At 28.3% G+C, this 23,026-nt stretch overlaps 1 protein-coding gene across 1 annotated transcript; it reads left to right on the forward strand.

The window, feature by feature from the left end:
• The first annotated feature begins 2,266 nt into the window (after positions 1-2,266).
• Positions 2,267-15,364, forward strand: LOC112598933. Its single transcript, XM_025345601.1, has 4 exons — positions 2,267-2,625; positions 10,292-10,468; positions 12,195-12,309; positions 14,706-15,364. Exons 1-4 carry the CDS (start codon positions 2,553-2,555, stop codon positions 14,857-14,859), a joined length of 519 nt encoding a protein of 172 aa, XP_025201386.1. The 5' UTR covers positions 2,267-2,552; the 3' UTR covers positions 14,860-15,364.
• Positions 15,365-23,026: the final 7,662 nt, after the last annotated feature.

The following is a 23,026-nucleotide window of genomic DNA, read 5'->3' on the forward strand; positions in this document are numbered from 1 at the left end:
TGATTAACTATACTATATAATATTATATGTATGTACATACATTTTGTGAGACCATTAGAATAATGTACACGTAGCTGTAAATAGGATTCTTCGTAGTTTACTACGTCAAAATTATTGGGGGCTCGTAAAACTTTATATTTATTTTAATACGCAATCGATTTCGTAATAATAATAATAATAATAAATAAATTATAAGAAAAATATATAAAAAACGAATGTTATGTAAACAAGGAATGAAAAAGAATTACGATTTTTAAAAGTTTAATTACTATATTTTTCAATGTACAATTATAATAAGTATACAGTAACAAATGGCGTAGCAGAAGGAGCGAGATATTCAAAAAGTTTTGCTTAGTCCTCCGTGTAATATTATATAATGATATATACATAATCGATTCGGTATTTAGAGGAGGTCGTTTATCAATGTTTTTTACAGTTAGCAAATTTTGCAAGGAACAACCGTTTACTGAAAACCGTTAGTTTTGAACAAATGTCTACAGAGTCTATAAATAAAGCGTATACTTTTGACTAAACTCAAAATCGTTAGGAGAGTTTCACGTGCGTGACAGACGTTGACCTATACATATTATTATTGTATCGTCGTTTTTGAATATTTTAAAATCATGACACGCCACACTAACGACATGGGTTCTGTCGACGTGGGTTTAAGGAGACGATATGATATTTATTTTTATAATATATATATATTACATAGTGTCTTGTCTGACCTTTTTTGGTTTCTCAAATCGTTCATATCAGTCGCACTCCCAACAAACTTTTATCCACGGCAGATAGGTTTGATAATCGTCTTACGAGTTTCTATCATGCCGCACGTAATCTTTTATACATAAGCGCGTTGTTCCGGTATTAAAGGACGGAACCGGTTATTCCGAGAGGAAGGGATTATAGCAATATAACCTGACGCAAAACAGACGTTTGTGTATAGGGAGTCGGCCGTCTGAAATACCTGTACAACGGCACCTCTGAGACGATCTTTATAAATGATTATATATATATATATAGACGTATTGTACGTGCACCGTAATTCACCTGCGCTGCTGTTAGTTTTAATATCGCACACGACTACACGAGAGACGTGTATCTAAATACGAACTCATTTCGTTTTATTTTTTTCGCGAAAGCCACACGGTTAAGCTGAGATTTATGTCGAACAACCCAGACGTGTGGAAATTCGTGAGTTTATTTCTAAAATAAAAGAAAGCGAATAAAAATTCCATATACATAGTCGTATATATATATACCTACGTATACCTACTGTATTATACCTACAATTCGTTTGTTTTCGATTTTTCTAGAAAACCGTTTACACAAGTACTTGAAAATGTTTTGTACTACTACACAAAACGATACTTTTTGAAAAACGTTTTACCGCGCGCTTGTATACAATAAATAATAATAATACGTCGTGTCGATTATTTCCATCGGATCGATTATACACAGAACAATTATTATAGAATAAAATCCGTTTCCGTCTCTCTATATTCGTCTGGTGGCGCGCACGGAAGCGTAAAAGAGCCGATTGTCGCCGTGACCAGCGTACCGTTCAACTCAAACCGCGTACGGCGGAGGCGTTCATTATACATATTATATTATGGCACATTATGGGCAGCGGACAGCGATTAAGTATATACCTACGCTCCGGTCGTTGCGGTGCACAAAGGTCGTCGAAACCTAACCCGCTTTACAGTACGCACACGCTCACACACACACACACACACCGTCGTAAATTTATTATATTTATTTGACGTACGTGTATTGTACATAATATACGTAGGTATGTATATATATATATGTGTGTGTGTGTGTGTGTGTGTGTGTGTGTGTGCGACCGGACAAACGATAAAATAGATAACACACGTAAACCGCCACCGTCGTCGTCGCCGCCGTAGCCGTCACCGCGTCAGGTTTTTATTGATCACTGACGGCGGCGGTGGCGGCGGCGGCGGTGGCGTTTGCGGGCGCACATGGCGTGTGCGTTTTACTTATTAACTGTTGAGTCCCGCGAGCGTACACAAAAACACTCGCACACTACGCTCGTGCATGTAGTTTACACGGAGTCGGTGTACGGTCGCGCTCGCACACGTCATTATAATGCGCGATATGCAAACCGCACGCAAAGGCCCGTTTGGTTTTATACGCGCGAAAGGCAGCCAGTGGCGGCGCGCGGGCAGTGGCGTGAGTGGCGCGACGCGGCGGTTTCGCGTGGCGGTGTACCTGCCTACGCCGAAATCGCCGCGCCGGCGTTACGGTATAACGCACAGTCGCACGCGCCGTGCCTTTGAACGCACACGCGAAATCCGTCGTCGTCGCCGCCGCCGTCTTCAGTACCGTTTTCGCCGCCGCCGGGCACAGTGGTCGCACGAGCGCCGCCGTCTTTCCTCGTCACACGCGCACCGCGATATTAAAATAACAACAACAACAACAACAACAGTAATAACGCAATATTCGACGTTATACGATAATACGATTTACACATCCATTTAGCGATCTCACGGAGACAACAATATTTTTATTATTATTATTATTATGAAATGCTCTCGGCCAACAGCATCACGTCATTTGTCACCGCTCTCATCTGCACCCTGTCCTGCATAGCCGACGCTAGTAAGCCATCCATACTATAATATACTTATTATATTCTATACGAACACACACACACACACACACACACACACACATGTACACTTAATCATAGGTCAAACAGTTGTATTGCTCCCGTCGTGATATTATTTATGTTATTTTTTCGTGTCGTCGCGCGCCAATGATTTATCACACACACATTTTTATGTATTGCGGACACGGCTTATAGAATTTCATAAAACTCAAATCATACGCGATATTTTATATAGACGGACGCACGCGTATACCTGTATAACCTGCCCCTACAGGAGTTTTCACTGCACGTAGGTCGTTATCCTTCTCCTTCGACCGTCCACGCCGTTGCTTGTGCCGTATGATATTAAATACCTTGATAACGATTTCGCACCATCTGATGCGAAAAACGCAATTTTTTCATTATTGTTCTACTATCAGCGCGTTAAAGTACGTATATAGTACCTATATATGGGGTTGAGGGATTTACGGTCTATAATCGTGTGTCCCAATGTATTCATACGTTTATTATTTAATTCAGTAGCTAGGGAATAGTGTCACTTCTGAGATGTCGCGTTATTCTTATTAGAAAAATGTTCGATTGGCGTATGTCGATTATCATCCAAATCAAAATAAAATACTATTTAAAAAATAATATGTTGTTTCACCGCAAATGGATTATTATTTTCTAAGACTTAAGGTGTTTTTGAGTCGTGTGTCGTTATTTGTTCAGAGTTGTAAGTTTTAATGCTACTGATATTCCCTGGCGTATAAAAAATAGAGAATAACTGTAGTATGATTTAACTGTGACATCGCTCGTCATAGTATTAAGTCATATTAATGTATTTTACCGTTATCCCTTTTTTTTTTTTTTTTTTTTTTTTTTTTTATACTAATATTTAATTTTGTTTGCCGTCGTAGCAGGTAAATATTTAATTTGTTAATGTGTAATGTTTTGCACGGACCACATAATCCACTCGTTTAAAAAATGAATAATTATTTTAACGAATACCATAAATAATTATGTGCGTATACGACATATACGTTATCATATTTCTATCGAAATGATCTATCAAACAATACGTTATAGTAAAAACATATTATCTATAACATTTGTTTTCGAACGAGCAGTTAACAGAACGACGTTGTACTCGATCCCGTCACTTGCTCTCATGCCAGTACGTAATCGCAATTGTTGCCAAAACCTTAACCCTTGTCTGACAACTATAACTGTGGGCATTTCTTTTTCTTTTTACTATTTAAATGTACATTTCGCTACTTATTTTTTTTTTTAACGCCCGATATTATTACATACGTGTTCCAAAAATAGAAAACCAAATTTCACTATACCTGTCCACTGATCTTCTGCAATGACGACATCGGGAGCGGTGATTTAACACTTTTTTTACGTTGATATAAATGTTGGCATGATCTGAACACGTCACACCTGCTGCAGAAGCGATAAAATTAAGAAGGTATTTAAAACGGACTACTGCAGTAGAGTTAAAATTTAATGTTTTTACAAGTTCAGGTTTGGATGGCTCTTGTTTGACAACCGACATTAATCAAATTATTAGATATTTTTATTTTAACGGAATAATACATTTCTATACTATTTAATTGAATAATGAATTATATTATCATATCCTATAGGTACAATAATAATACTTAAAAAGAACCATATGCGTTCCATTCATCGATATTTTCCTTCAAGTACGTCACTACTGAGTATAACGTAAATAAAATTTGGTAGGTATTTATTATTGTTAAAACGACGTACAAAATAAAATAAAATATATTACACTGAAAACGATAAATGATACAAAGCAAATAATATATCTACGGGGTTCCTTGTTGTTAGCGAGTTATTTGTACGATATGGTACAAATCACTTCGTATGAGATAAACGTTACAACAAATCAGTCAATTCAGTTAAAAACCAAGCAGAAAAGAAAATACATTAATACTTACAACACAATAATAGCTTTTTAAAAGTTTGTGTTTTATTTTTTTTTCCAATCACTGGTATTAAATTTTTATCGTTTTTTATTCATATATGCTTGTTTATATTGTATTTGTTACATTTTAAACGGCAATTGGTTGAAATTTATTTACATTATCCGTACGCATGATGCAAGTTGTAAATCTTATTAAATTATGTATACCAAGTGTTCAATCTTAAAAAAAAACGTTTCGATGGTCGGATATTAGTAACGGGACGAAAATAAATGCATACGATTTATTTGGGATAAGAACTTTAGATAGCAAAGGGATAAACAAAACGGTCGACGTTCGTTTGCAGTGTGAATTCTCCAGTGAAAAAGTTTATTCTGAAAGATATGACCATATATTTGCCACCAATTAAACTTCGACTATCAAAATAATTTAAAAATAAAGTAGGTGTAACGTTTAGCTGACGGGTAGACTTCGAAGTAGGCTAATAATTATTATTGTATATTAAAATTATTGTATGTTATATATTCGTACGTTCTTATTAAATATGTAAGTATGATTTTATTAAGCATATTGGCATGTTCAACATTATTATACTCGTTTTTGGAATAGTGACTCGTACAGGAAATATATTATACTATATCAGAAGTGTATTTGGGGGTTAGTAGAGAGAAAGGTTTTCCTACTCAGTCCGAGAGCTTTATTTACACTATAATCCATATCCAATATCCATTGTGTATAAATATTTATTTAATTGTATAACTTTTATAAAAGTTACATTATTAAACTTATTAAACTCGAAATATATTAAGTTTTCAAAAATGTAGGTACCTACTACATTTTGCTATAATTGGTATTCAACATTGTTAAAAAAAAAAAAATGTAAATGTGATTAATAATATATTTTTTAAATTGTACTTTTTCTGTATGGTGGTATAATTTTTTACTTAAGTACATAATACTTAGCTCATGATATAATATGTTATATTATTATTCACAAAAATCAAGCAAATTTTTATTAAAAAACAATAACAATATGCTTGCATAATGTAACATTACGGTGTTCAAAACTATCGTAAATGTGTATTTATTTTACATTATCTGTATAGTACCTAACGGTTTGTTGGGTATACAGGACCGAGATCAACTTTAATCCACGTAAAATATAATATTATAGCAACTTATATGTTTATAAACATTAAATTTGTTAATGGGTATAATGAAATAACTTTGTAGAACTTATTTATGAACGAAAGGCAATTTTCGTTGTTCGTATAAAATTAAATGCATAAATTGTATACCGATTGTAAATAATAATACATCGTAATATATCATAACAAATAATGTATAGTTATTGGTTAAACGTCAGCAATGAAATATGAGTATGTACACGATTTTTGGATAAAAATAATAGCGTTTACTGAGATAAAAACAATTTTAAAATTCGGAGTTAAGCATTGCAAGTATCAATTTTAAAACATTGAAAACAAATATTAATTCAAGTAATGGCATCATATTATTATAGTAATATTTGCATAAAATTATTCTAATGAAAGTTAATATTGTTTCGTATGCATTATACATTTTTCGTGTATGTTCTTTTTCAATAAAACATGCTACCTTCACTACTATAGTTTATATTTATATCCTATGATTCCATATAATTTGGTCGCAGTAAGTTGGGCGCGGTGAATTGGTCGCAGTGTAATATCGTCACGCGTCATATAGTCATTTTACATTAGATCGTGTCGTTTTATATTATCAATGATAATTTATCATCGTCCATATTACAGTATCTTGATTATAGGTAAAATGATAGGCTCGCGATTAGATGATTTGTCGATAAAAACCCTATGATGTGTTATGTTCACATTTGAACTTTGTATTTCACCGTCAGTCTATCGTCCAACGCTTGTTACGAATTTACAATTCGTACCCTGTTTATACAATTATAAATTGCCGTGTATTTTAATTATTTAATATTTATACAACAGTTTTTGAAACAAAATGTCTTTAAATTTTATTTTGAGCCAACGAAATCATAAGTTATTGATTTACGATAATTATGTGTACGAAAAAGAAAAATACGGCGACGATAAAATAATTTAAAAAAGTAATTATTACATAAATAATTTAGCTGTCGTGGTCGTGTTCACACACAAGATGAAACTGCGATTAAATTTATTGAGCATACAGACCATGTATTTAACATAGCTAAATTAAAAAGAAGAGAATATATGAATGATTTGAAGAAAGTAGCGAAAACATCTCAGCTGAGTACTCATGCTAGCATAATTATTTCAATTCGTTGTTAAATTCAGTTAATCTATCTAATTGGATTTTTATCAGTGCATTGAAAAAATAAAATATTATAAACTTTTTTAAAGTCAAATAGTTACTTTCTGGAATATCATTACCTAAAAAGAAAAAATATAAAGATTCTGCAATTCGTATTCAAAAATTAACCTCAACATTTGATCCAAACACTACTAATATTCCAAATTATTTACTTGAGATTATAGCTGTTAATTTCCAGTTGCAATTATAATTTAGAACTTCATTTGCTTATATTTTTACGTTGGCCATCTGTGGCAAAATTTAATTTATATATTTACAATTTAAAACTATAATAAATTATTTTTATAATTAAACAAAATTGTATTTAAATTATATTTTATACATATCAATAAGCTATACGTATTTTATTTAAATTAGGTATTAATAATATATTATTAATTATTATATTTAATTATTTGAACTGTTGTTATTAATAATAATATTGTACATAGGCATGTATCGTCACTCGCCGAAACGACGCGCGACGATATTACACCGGCGCCCAACTTACTACGACCAATTTACCACGTTGTATTTACACGACACCTTCATATATAAATATATATTTATAAATATACAATAGTTACATAGTACAATGGTGAATCTATTGATGAATTTTTATCTTGGTACATAAGTGCAAAGTTATTAATAACAATTTTTAAACTCATCCGCAGTCGAGTTGTATTAATAATTATTAGTATAGAAAAAAAATAACTAATAAAATGTCTGCAAGTTTTCTTTATATTATACAACGATAAGTCGATAACTGTAATAAATAGCTGGCAGCCGAGAAACGTTTGATGTTTAATAATATAAAAAAAGTTTTACTTCCAAGCTATATAAAAAACAGGATTTATCTTTATATTTAACCTCGTTATATTCTAATAGAGTACCTGAAGGTAAGTAGGCGTACATAATATAACAAAAATATATTGTGTACAGAACATTAACATACCAGCTATGCACAAATATAAGCTTAACTTTTACTTTTTTTTTTTTAATATTCATGCGACATATATATATAATATTATATGATACGATATTCATATACGGTATCGCTGTATCAAATTTTATACAAAAAAAAATAAAAAATATATCATATTTATCTGTATAGCATCATTGAATACGTATTAGTGAAATGATATATTTTACATACCAAAAAGGGTGTGAAAGGGTACCTATACAATAATGGTTTCCTATACAAATGCATTTTTTGCAATATTTTGTAAAAAAAAAAAGGGTTATTGAATTATATTCCATCTTTGACATTGGTGGGTAAATCATATATTCACTAAACGTACAAAAAAATGTTTTTCACCCACTTAGGAAGTAATATTATTTTTATTATTGGGGAGCCGTTATTCCTGTTACGATATGATAAATGTTTGTTTCTGAAAATGACAAATTAATCCAAAAAAACAACTAGCTAATGGTACTAAATATAAAAATATTCATTTTTATAAAAAAAAGTTCGACTATCGTTATGTAGTATATTTGTATAATTTTGTTCACTCGTCTTGTTTTTTCTTAAAAGGTGTGACATTTTCATTTTTTACGAAGCTATTGAGCTATTATAGGGCATTTTAATTAAATTTGTATATCATTGTTAAATTATTAAATTCTAATTCTAAGTTACTGAGGTATAAAAGATTATTATGTCTGTATACATTTGGTAGTTATAGTGAAATAACGAAATTATATAGCTCAACGTTTTTCAGCGTAGTAACGAACCAATGAAGCTACAGTTATAAGTAAAAACTAAATTTTTGTCACGGACAAAACTTTTAATGTGCTATATCGTTTTTTATTTCTTCAATATCAAGCTTATACAAAAATGTTATTCAAGTTTGAAAAACGTAAAAACAAATTTTTTTAAATAATAACAACTTTTTTATTAATATAAAAAAGTAAATACGACGTTGTAAGATTACATTTTATCTATTTATACGGTAAAAATGTGTTCTTTTATTAAGATTAAAGTCCAAGTAATTCTTGCCAACGTTGAACGGCTTTAAATAATTAATTTATGGACGTTTAGTATACTTTTAAGGAGGAATATGTGTCTACGCAATATACAGGTACATACATTTATTATAATATAATAAATAGGTAATAAGCAATTTAGCAAAATGTATACTTCAGGAAATCGTAATTTTGGCATCTAGTTATTTAAATATTTTACTACCAAATTTGAAGGAATATTTTTCAAATAATGTCATATTATTATCATTATTATTATTATTATTTATTTTATATAATATCATAGTATTATATATATTTATTATTTTTTCTGACAAAAAAGTTAATGTGTTTTACATTTTCCATAGTATACTCTAGTAAAATACATTACATCTATCTATATGATATATAATGTAAAAAAAGATACATTTATGAATATAAGATACCAATGACCTCAGAAACCAAACATCCGATCGTTATGTGATTTTTTTTATATAGAATGACACACTACGAAACTAATTATAAGTATCATTGTATGATCTCAACTTTCGTCCACAAAATAATGAGTGATAAAATAAAAATATATTAATGGCGTCCAGAAAAAATATTTTTTAATTTAATAAAAAGAAAACTTTTGGTACAACTTTTTCCCTGATGAAGTTGAGCTTAATACAGCTAAGTTAATTTTCAATGTTATATAAACTTTAAATTTTTCAGTTAATATTAAAATAATGATTACAAAAATGTACTAAGAAAATTAATTATTTACTAGTGAACTAATAGGTACACTAAAAACTAGCTACAACGATGTAACACGCGGTGTTAGTTCATTTTTTACTGAGTGATTTTGGGTTATTCAAGTAAAGAATATTTTAAGTCTAATTCTGATTCTATAACTTAATTAATAATCATCAAATATTAAAATATGCACACAAAGGTTTAAAAGAAACGCCGTGTCGTCTATACGAACGACAAGTATTGAATAACGAATTCAACAAACTTTGAATCACACAAGAAGTGTCAGTTTAATGGGTAACCACTAACCATTAATACCAAATGCACAAGGACAACAGCTAGTTATATTATATTCGTTAGATAATTTTATTTAATGAAAAAGGATAAAATATAGGTCATTCTCTCGGAAGTGTTCTACTCCACTTATTGGTAAATAAACGTTTATGTGCCGTTATTAATTTATAGAAGACATCGTTGTGTAAGCACGTTACACGGATAAATTATAAGATGGATCAGGTACCTCATAACGTCATCGTAGCATTCCTTTCAAATACCTATTATGTCAACGACGACCACACGATAACACACACGGGTAGTATGTACAGACGCAGCAACCACAACACAAATTCTATTCTTGTTGTTATTATTATGATGACGACGATGTTTAATTGACACGCATTTCTATCGTTTTTAGACGCCGGTATCGATTGTTTTAAGTGCGTTTCATTGGAATGGCAAAACCGTGCGTGCGACGACCCGTTCCACAACAATTTCAGCTCGGGACTTTTAGAATCACCGTGCATGGGTGGGCGGAAAGGCCGCAACGGTTTGTTTCCGGCTACAGCGTGCATCAAGCTCACCGGTTACTACAGTGAGTATTTTTTACTTACACGCCATAATAATGGTGTTCTATTTTTTTCTCCGTATAATCTCAAGATATGATGATATGATATTATCGGCGCATCCCGAACAGCTCCCATCCATTGTTCGCTTATTTTCTAACGACTCCCGTTGTAAAAGGTTTTACAAACAGGTAAATTCCCAAACGGCTTCGGTTTTTTGCGACGCACCTTTTTCCCTCCCATACAGATTTAAGTCCGTCTCAAAAGAGTTGTGGCTAAAAATATGTTGTAGTTTTTTTTTTTTAATATTATATTCTAAGTAAATTATAAAAATTATATAATAAGTCATTAACTGTAAATTAAATTTCATCAAGATATACGTCTATATAAAAATGTATAAAAATCATACATTGGGTAAATGTTTAAAAATTAAGTTAGTGGAAATTGCGTCAAAAATCAGAGACAAAGATTCTGAAATAATTGAAAAAGCGTTAAATCATTTATTTGGTCTTCTTTATCTACCTTCATCAGAAGTCTTGGATTGTTTCACTGACAATCTAATAGCTATCAAACCGAAAGACAATAAAATAGACAACATTTTCTATTACATTTAAAAAAAAATTATTTAATATTAGATATAGTTATTTCTTTTCTGAAATGTGAGCAGAGAGTTAATCTTCTCTTTCTTTGACTATAAATGGTTGTGAGTTGTTTCACGGTAAATTTAACAGCAAATTCAAAATAACTCATCTAAATAGTTTTAAAGTTATTGACAATTGACATATTGACCGAAATACAATTCAAAACACAAATTAAATATCAAAATTATGTCAATAAACCTAAATTGAAAAAATAAAAACAAGTACGATTAATTGTCATTGAATGAAATAACACGAATGGATTAAACAAAAAAATATGAATCAAAAATGTACCCAATATATGATTATTTTATATTTTTATATAACATACAAACATTATTTACATTTTTTTCTATTTTTAACGTTAAAATTAAATATTATTTTAATAAAATTTAATTCACAGTAAATAATTTTTTATACAATGTTTACAATTTACTTAGAATATTGATACATTTTTAAGATTTTATTAATTTATCTTAAATTTATTGTATACAATATTAATAATGATAATAAATGATGAAATATGGTATTTTTAATGGTAATTTTTTTTTGAGAGGAGGTACAATAACTTACCTCGTATAATTATCTATTATAAACTGTAGTCCACAACTCGTCATTTTTGAGTTACGTATATTATTTGACAGTTCGAAACAGGCCGAGTATAGAATACAAGAGCACCTTAAATTGCATATTGCATTTTACAATTTTTTTAGTAATCACTAATTTCCATCGAAATATATTTTCATAAATAGTGTTGTTAAATTATTATTTAATTGAGCTAATAGCAGATACTTCGATTCAAGATCATCATATTTTTACTATTAATGTTCTTATACTTTACAAACAATAATTTTCACAATATTATTTCAATATAATTACCACATTAAGATTTACGACAGTGTTGCGGTTAATATAAATTGTATTAAGTTAAATCAAATAACAAACTATCTTGATGTTTTTTCTAATCGCTTTCTATCGTCATTTTCACTAAAGTCTTTTATTCACTTTAAACTTTGTATAGGTCTTCCACGAAATCATAAACTTTTCATTTTAATGGTGGTTTTGTCCTAAATACTCGCCATATTAAAGTAAAATTTTATAAACTTTTTTTTTTTAGAAAATACCGGACAGCACGTTACGGTTAGAGGATGTGCATTGGATAGCGGAACCTTGACCACAGACACAGAAATTATTCGGATGTCGCATTGCGGAGGATTCTATTTTGATGACAAGTAAGGTCATCAAATATACAGAGCGATTAACAAAGAACATCAATTCATATTTTATTTAAAAACTGATTAAAAAGAAAAAATATAGCTTATTAAGTTAGATGAATCGCTTCGTAAATATAATATTACTATAAAATAAAAATTACTTCACAGACCGTTTTATACAAGAGCACTAAATTTAGATGTGTTGGTGTCGGTTATTTTTTTTTTTCAAATTTGAGTGAAATATTGTTTAAAATTCATTAAATAACGCGCAATGTACATTTATTTGAAAAATAAATTACATAAATTAGGAAATTAATACTAGAGATAACCGATTTACGCAGAGTTAGTTTATATAAATATTTCAAAAGTTTAATTACTAACTTTCATTAAGTATTCATACATTAGTCGTGATTACGTTTATTTGACTTATTCTGTGTCCAGTTAATTTTGCGCATTTATATCGTTTAAAATCATGAAATTATTCACATTTTATTTTCTATTTTCATGCAGTTTCACTCTGATCAAATGAAGACATAGGTTTTCAATCGATTTTCCTCTACTCTTAAGCAAGTGCTACTTAATACATTTTTCTTCTTGCACGGAGTGCGCATTTTCTCTGGTTTATTTTACTTATTTTTTCTTTTGTGCGTCACCAACCACCGTGATACTCGTTAGACAACTCGATTTCCTTATTTCTTACAATTCAGGTAGTCGAATTCGTTTGCTCGTTTCAATACCATAGGCGGTGTTTTGTTGTTGCATATTACATTATGGTATTACGATCAAAGGCGAGGCATATTTTTATATTTTTTCTCGACAGTCTTATTGTACGGTAATATTTTTATATTTTGTTCTCATTTTGATGTTATTATTATTTGTTACGTCATCCGCAAATCGAAATTTACTGTATTGTAACAACATCAAAGTCTATCAACATTTAGATGTCGACTGTAGGTATAGTATACATACTCGTACAAATAAAAACTTGTACCTATTGTTTTATTTAATATAAAATTAATAAACTCATAGAACATCGTTTTTCTTATAATTTCAAATAAAGTGACAAAGAGGTGTGATTAGGAGGTATATGTATATTAAAATTTAATTTTTTACACATTTCTGACTACTTTGTAAATCTCTGTTTTTTCCTATGCACTTGATAGTACACCATAGTATTATAAGTTATTCCACCTGCGTATATTTTTAATAGTCTGGATTAATTAAGATTAACCTGAAAATATGCACATTTTCAATTTTCACAATGTATTTTACATAAAAACAACGAATTCGTATAATCGACAGGAATCGATAAAGCGTACTCTGTGGATATCCGTTGTTTGTATGAATAGACCAAGGAATATAATAAAATATGGTAACATTAATTAATCAATGTGATTAGTACGAACAATATATCATAATCTGAATGCCTTGTCGTTTTAATAAAAAATATAATATTGATACTAAGCGTTACGAAACGTTCTGTAAATATTATTTATATAGTGCTCAAGTCATCAGCATTAATCGTCAACAAATCCCAAATGAATATATATTATAAAAATAATATTGTTTAACGATTTTATATATTTAATATATTAAGTGTATACTAAACTGAATACTATAATTTCATTGGCTGATTTAATTTCTACAGTAGGTACTAAGTATAAACTAGTTAAAAATGTAAGTTAATTTTTAACATTTTTCATTTAATTTGTATTAATTAAACTTTTTATTTTACTGGCAACAATCTAATAAATGATAAATTATTTTCAATCAAATCCATGTTACGTTTATTAATTTAAAAAAAACTGTATAATAAAATAATTATTGATGATATATAAAAGGAAATTAAAAACAGAATTTTTAAATTTATATTTTTTTGCTACTCTCGAATACCACACGGAAATTTATTTTCAACTATATATTGGTCATTTATATATATATATAAATAACTCAACCTCAGCCAGTACATTTTATTGGTTTTTATATAACTATATTAATTTAACCGAATAAAAAAAAAAATATATATATATATAGCTTACAATTCACTTTAAACTTTTTTTAATCAACTCAACTCAGTTAAAAATATCATTAACATGCACAGCCTTGGATTTAAAATTAAAATTATAGACTGGCAAAATCACACTGAGTCTTGATATATCGGCTACCTTTTACAAAATCTTTTCACTGTGATAAAGGCGAGTTTTAGAATAATATATAGGCAGGACTGTCTACGTTTGCTAACAAGACCCGTAAAATCCACCATTGCTGTGTTTACGCATTGCGATCAGTAAATTGTTGTTGTAATTGTACCTTCTGACAGTCGTGTTTTATTATTCATTTTAATTGCATATGTATTTAGGGCTTTAAGCGAGTATTTAGAAACGTTATAATTTATATACTTTTTTTTTTTTTAGATATGTCGACGGCTGTTTGCAGAGTTGCGATGATGCGGACGGTTGCAACCCGGCATCGCCACCTAAGTCTCTGGACATGACACTGCTGATGATGTTGGTGGTGATGCCACTCGTCGCCCATTTCATACCACACCAATGGGCACCGGACGCGTGACGACTGCTCGTGCGCGAATGTAATACCGCGTCCAATGGCGTATATCTTTTTGGAAAAAAAATACTCGCTCGAGGTCGTTTGGGCGCATTTTCTAACGACGATACCGAGAGTAAACACGCGATGATCAATTATTAAACGGGGTGCCTTGTACATACGTATACGATGTAATAATATAACGTCACCGTGAACATCGAATTTTCACCCCTTCCTAACCACTACCCAAATAACCCCGTATGATACAATATCCAGTCATAATACTGCCTTCCTCCACTGACCAAATACAGATAAACGAACGTCGAGTGTTTGTATTCAACTTGTAACGTGCTTTTCGCGTGAATTGTTAATTATTATTATTATTATTATTATTATTATTATCATTATTAATCATTAACTACTATTATAGATAATTAATATTATATTATAATAATTTAAGTAACATGACATATCCCAGTTGAGCATATCTTACTGATGAAACTATTTCCATTTAAAAACACTTATTATTATGTAGATGATATTATATTACAATAAAAAAAAAAAAAAAAAAATTATTTATATTATATATTATACTATTTTAAACATTCTATACAAATATAAACGACATACATGTATATTATATGTAGATGATAAATTATGTGTTGGACTTATTAAAATATTTGAATGTATTGTCGTTTTGTAATTAAAAATGTTTTTCAAAACACTTTTTGTCCTTTCCTCAAATTTCTATAATTTTTATATTTGTTTATTTTCATTTTGTTTTATTTGTGATAAATATTAAAATATTGATAAAGAGTAGGTATTTTTGAATATTTTATATTAACTTTTACACAAAACGATCCTTTGAAAAGTAAATATTTTTTTTTATTCAAAAGTATTAACGTTTCTGGGTATACTTTTTCTAAAAAACCATAGTTCAAAGTCAATATAAAACAATTAAAAAAAATTTTCCGAACAGCATGCATATTTACCTAATCTAACTTGTTAGAATTTTATTACATAATATTGAATTTATAACAAGTGGTTATTAGTTATAACTATACTAATAATAACTGATAAGCAGTAAACATTTAATATACTCCATTTATATCAACTTTAAAATAATTAATAACTAATCGTTACGAATTTAATATTTATACATTGACATTCCAAATTAAATATTTATTTTTCAAAGATATACGAGTACCTTATTGAATGAAAAAAATTGAAATTTTAAAAGAATTATAAAGATAAAAAAAAAGTAACATATACATTTTTTCAACAACGTTGTTTTTAATGACTTTAGATTATGTAATATACATTTATTTAAAAACTGTTAATACTTTTCGAAATAACGTTAAAAGTACTTCCTTGTATATAAATACTTCGTACAACATTATTATTCTTAACGTCAAGTTAAATATTTAACTATTTTCAGAAAATTAACACTGAAACAAATAATGTTAACCATGAATTGAACGTATCCTACAAAGTTTATTCGATAAATATTTATTGTAGTTTACGATGAAATAACCGTGTGCATACCTCTCTCTCTCCATTTAATATAATATATAATGTATCTCATTTCGTGTGACGGCATTGCGTGCGTCGAAGACGAGGCGGAGCCGAATTTCTGAATGGATTTTTCTCGACATTACGGCCAAAGGTAAAACACCGAGGGTTGAACAATTTAGGTCAAAACCATGGTTAAAGTTTTGATGGTGTACGCGAGTAACAATTTTATTAGCACCGAGTTTTGTAAAAAAAAAAATCAAGTATAATATAATATACATAATATACATCATTGATTTACAATAATAATCACGAGAAGTTGAAATACGTAACACGTATACCATAGAAGAATAACTACATTTTTGCTTCCACTGTATTGATTTATTATTATTATTCATATTACTTTTTAACAGACGTCAACGTAATTTCATATAAATTTTAATCATAGTTACTACATCGTAATCGTGACCAATAGCATTGAATCTAAGAACAAAATATCACTAAAGATACACGGAGAGCGTATACAAGATGTTTATACTACAAATGCAACAGGTAAGTCGCGGTTTAACCATTTTCTATTACATTATTACGTATGTTTTGCAACGATTTCACTGGTTTCCAAATCTTTATTGCTTTTATAAAATACAAACGTACACACATAATATAATAATGGTGGTTGATGCCAAAAATAATAGCTCACCGACTCCCTACATTATAAAATGAAACATTATTTTGAAAAACAATAGGTACGTACTATATTTATGTAATAGTTATTTATCGATTGTGGAAAATTGTTGTCATATTGGCGCCCTTTGTGAAATAATATGTGTTTACACAGTGATTCTAAGAACTAATCAGTTTCCGGATTATTATATGCTATTACTCCTTTGTACGGAAAAATCAGAACACTGCAATACGCCATTAATATGTTATAGACGGACTTTTGGTAACTCGGACTTTGATGTTTCGAAATTCTCGATAGTATCTTAAGGATAAAAGTTCTCCTTCAAACATTATTACACTTGAATGATTTTTGATAAATCGACATTATTAATAACTTGATTTTTTCTTTTTCTCAAACTCTAAGTTACAGAAGGTAAACTGTATATTATTTTTAATAAATAATTTATATTATAGATTTTAAATTGTAATTACGAACACATGTATCGTGTAAAAACTACAAAGTACTTTGTTTCTAATCAAACCGTCATAAATAATAATAATATTCATGATTCGGGTTAGATCAATGAAGCTTTCAATAATGTAGGGCAGGGGTCACCAACCTATTTCATTAAGTGAGCTACATTCGAAATTTCAAGTCTCTAATAATCGATAGATTCAAGACGATTTGTTTGATGAGAAAAAAAAAATCTAAAGAATAATTATTATTTATTGTTTTTTTATAATAATGATATATATATATATATATATATATATTAAATATAGAATACAATATAGTAATTTATCCGATTATTTATTACACGATCGAAATCGACCCCTGACGTAGGGGGTACCTACCTACTACATTATTGTTTTTAATAAAGACAATTATATTCTTTATTTTGTATTCAATTTATATATTGTAGAAGCATATTATGGAATCTTAATTTAGAAATATCTGCAACCTAATATAGTTTAAATTTACAAAAATTAAATTATTTGAAATTATTTATGTGCATCAATAGTACTTATAATACCAAGGTGATATAGGGTTTTATAATAATTATTAATGTTATCTTAAAAAAATCATGCAACACCATTCATTTGGTTTACATTTTAAATTATTAAAATTAATAAAATTAATACTTGGTATAAGGGCTAAGGATTGAAAACATATAAATATTTTTTAATTTATTAAAGTTGTAAGAAGCACAATTTACAAATATAGTTAATATCCTCATCCAACTATGCACACAGAAAATAATCTCGCACCTAAATTTAACTTTAAATAATTAAATTAATGTTTTCCAAACTATACAATTTATAAGTTTAATGACTGTCAAGTTTTAATTGTTAAGATAATCAATAATTTCCGCTTTACTTAATTATGTATACTTGCAAATATTATATAATTAATAAATCAACTATGAATTTTTTTTTTTTTTATCGCTAAAATACTTGGCAGTTTTACGTTCAATAGGATTTTATTAATGGAGTACATCATTAAAAATATTTCTAGAAGCGTTTACACAACGGTTATTTCAGTGTTCAACAAATGGCAAGCGTTCAAAATAACTCAATCCATCATGGCGCGAAATAAATATAAATGAGAAAAAACTCCGGAGACAAGTTAAAAGGTGCGAACACTACTTAGGCCAACACGGCACGAACAACAGATTTTTTTTGTTAGACGTATTTTTTCTCGATTTTTTGTTTACTTGATCTAATGAAATAAAAATATATAAAAAATAAAATTTATTCTATTTTTGAATACAAATTTTCTTTTGCGTTCGATAAAATATAATACAAAAAACCGCAAAACACTCACTGTACGACCGTAATTTTACAACAGTCAAATCGTGTAGAGATTTATATTTTGCGAGAATTCCTTTTCGATGGATCAATCGAATAAACGAACTTACATCAAGACTAGCATTGGTTAATAAATAATATAAACCATACACATATTCGCGAGCACGCGTGCGCGCTTGTAGACATGACTAACAAAACACAGCGGTCGATCGATGAATTCGATACCAGTGTAAACGCGAATATTTACTCTACTGATATTTTAATCCCCTCCCATCAACGTTAAATTATTCCTAGTAAATATTATTATTTACTCCACATTAAAAATCTATCACTAAATATATTATATAATATAGAGAGAATAATATTATATTGAATTTTTACTTGAAATATTTACTAGAGAAATGTTATCTGGGATCAAATATATATTTTATAGGAAAATTTCTTGACATTTTTTTCTGGGGTTGAAAATTTATTGGGGATATTTAACGGAGAGTAAACCAACTAAAGGATGGAAGTAAAATAACCACGGGCTAAACCGAAGATCATATATTTAATGCGATTATTATAATATTACATTAGTGTTGGTAGCAATCATTATTTACTCCGATATCGTATTGTAAAACAATATTAACTTTGTAGCAATGTATAATATTGATTCCTCGCCTGAATACAACCAATTCGATTTCCGATCTATTGAGCCGCACTCATGTAATTGCCCATAAAACTATTTACTCGAAAAAAAACACATTATATATAATATATATACATAGGTAACCAATATAAAATAGACCTTTGAGACTGCGTTCAGACGTCGAGTATAAAACAAATTAATTTTTATTCTTTGTATTAAAAGTCTAAGTTCTTGAATTTAGTCCGTTCAATCGAATAAACGAAATTGAAAAACTTATTTTTGTACTAAAATGATTTCGAATTTTAAAATGCACATATGTATTAAGACAGTCGTAGAAATAGATTCAACGAGTGCCATCGTTACAACGTTACATATTACTTCATCGACCAAACTAATGAAACAGGACTTTTGTTATTTAATAAATTACTCGTAACATCATAATAGTAGATATCTACTACATAACGTTCAAAATACGTTACATCAGACATGTCATATTATCGTAAAAATACTCATGATATATACATTTGTTAAAAACATCGCAAAAAGTAATTTTAATTTGGTTCTTTTATTGCATTAAAACTTTTTCAAAATGTATTTATTTTAAATTAATTATAGTTCATAATGATTTATCGAAATAGCAGTCATTTGGTGCTGTTATTGATTTAGTTTTTAAAACATATAGGTACGCCTGCGTTGTATAAATTATGCGCACCTAGTGGTTTCGTAAACGATCTACCCAAATGTTTATAATATATAACTTATTTTTGACAATCTACAGTGGATTATCGTATAATCACGTGAATACGTATAATAAATTAATAAGTAAACCATTTCGCTTGCAGCTATGAGAGTACAAGTAGTAGAACTGTGGACCACCATCCACAGTTATAAACCAAAAATCTACACGACCTTGAATCAACTTAGATTTGTCAATAAAAAAGTGTAAATTGTATAGACCTACAAACTGAGGCCTAGAGACCTTACCCAGTACATTGAATGTATAATAAAACAAAAATGTTGTATATGAGTCAATACCACTTCCCCTTTGTTTGAAAAACAGTTACAAGAAATAATGATAAAGATCTATGTAACAATCAAATGATTCAATATTCAAAGATTTTCTAAATGACATAAAAACAATCTTTTGTAAGTAATTGATGATTATATTTTTATGTAGATTACACTATTTTTTAATGTAACAAGTTTTTTTTTATTGATCTTAAAATACATTAATTTCTGTATTTTCCGGCCTATCCAGAATAACAAGTTTTTTTTTTAATAAACTAATATTTAATAAGGATAATATAATTTAATATTTATTTTTTTAAATTATTTGTACATATTATCTTTTTTTTTTCTTTTTTTTTTTTTTTTTTTTTTGTTGCGATCCTACAAATATATTAATGTATTTAAACATAGAAAATTAATAAATTAAATACCTTATAATGCTGAGAATAAATAAATCTAATATAACATTAATGTATCATGTATATTGTATAATGCTAATAATTATTATGTTACATGTTATTGCACTACTATATTAATTAATAATTTATGTTATGTTATGTTATGTTATGTTATGTTATGTTATGTTATGTTATGTTATGTTATGTTATGTTATATATCGTAAAGAGTATATAGTAAATTCACGGATCGAGTAAGATGATGAATTGATTATATTTTAAACAAATTACAATATCAATCGATATTATTACCAATTATATAAATGATGCAAGAACATCTTATTTTTCAATATCGAGCTTATTATAATAAGAATTAAATATCGTATCAAAGTTTTTTATATAATTCAAGTTTCGATAAAATTTATGTTACACATTTACTGTAAAAAATTACGAATACCTTAAGTATAATTACTCAATAGATTGTAAACAATTGTGTGAAGCAATAGATGACATGGATAAGTTGACGACATCTTCGACTTACATCACAGATGTTTCATTAATTATCATATAAAAATATAAATTTTTTACAACAATTAACTTATTAATATTAAAATTATGAGAATGTAGAGAAGAAAAACAAGAAATTCGTGATCATATAACTCAATAAATAAAGTAATAGATATTTATAAAATTAGGAAATCATCATGTAATGCTGATGAAAAACAGTTCAACATTTCCAACATTTCAGAAGCTACTTCTCGGCGGTTCATTAAAAATAAAGAGGTATCTAAGCAGTGTAAAAAAACTTTTTCGTACATTTAAACTCTTAAGCTATGTTATTCATGAATTTACATGTTGTTAAATTTATTCAAAACATAGTATGATAAATATTTAAGTATTAAATACTATTTACTTTTATTATTTGATTATCTTACCTAAACATAAATATTTTGGTAATATTTTAAATTGTATAAATAATTAAAAACACTCACATTATAGAATATTATAGAGTACATTCTAATAATTTAATAGTATTATTAATGTGTATTTTAAGTATTTTTTGTTACCTGTTTAAATGCACAGCCTTTAAATTTAAATATAAATAAATTATTTATTTATAATACCCAGTAATCGTAAATTTCAATGTATGAATATTAAATATGAATATCCTGTACATAGGTCGTGGTAAATTTAAGGACACATTTTCCCTTTAAAAAATTAGCCTAATTAGCAAATAGTATTTATTATTTTGTGATTGTTTAACTTTCATTGTGTTAACTTTTTAGTAAAATTCATTTAGGTAATGAATTAATTTCTCAAAAATATTTTAATTAAAAATAAAATTTATTCATTTATTTTGAATGGTTTATTAAAATATGTTTAATATTATTAAAATGATCTATCTATATAGAAAATAAACTTAATATTTATTCTATATTTCATTGATTTATCTATTGTATATTATAATAGACACCAGTTAAGCCCATATATAAGGTTAGATGACAAATTCAGAATTATTTTCGCAGAATTTATAAGTAAATAAAAAAATAAAAATAAAATAAATCCTTTAATATTAAGGCTTGAAATTTTTACACGTTATTTTTGATATTCAAGACAATGTTCATACACTATTTCGACATTCTTTATCCATTTATTAATGCTAATATTATTCAACCTGTAAATTCGTCAACTTCTCCACACTCTCATCACACTCCCCACACTAATGACCTTTTAAGTATATATAGGTATCAATCTATACATACGACCTTAGATGTTCAGTAGTCGTATTTTTATGATGTAAATAATATATATGATTATACCACCGCAAAGATATCATAATGGAATAATATTATATTATAATGTAAATGTAATAATAATAATATGTTAGTCATATTTTACAAAGTCATATAATGATATTACTGTAATTACGTAATACGGTACGAATAGCTCACGGTCGTCAACGAAGTTTCGTGGTTTTTTTTTTTCATATAATAAATACAGCTGTACTTCAATAATTGGGTATTCCAGCCTAGAGGGAACACGAAACACAAACACGCAACCATAAGTTACGCCCGATCGGAGTTTTGTGTCAAATGCAATATTGAAATAAAATCGCCAATCAAATCAATCGATATTATATCTAACAGTAGCATTACATTTTTTTTACAATCGAATG

Source organism: Melanaphis sacchari, unplaced genomic scaffold, assembly GCF_002803265.2.
Source record: "Melanaphis sacchari strain LSU unplaced genomic scaffold, SCAv2.0 Contig4_pilon_pilon, whole genome shotgun sequence".
NCBI lineage: Eukaryota > Metazoa > Arthropoda > Insecta > Hemiptera > Aphididae > Melanaphis > Melanaphis sacchari.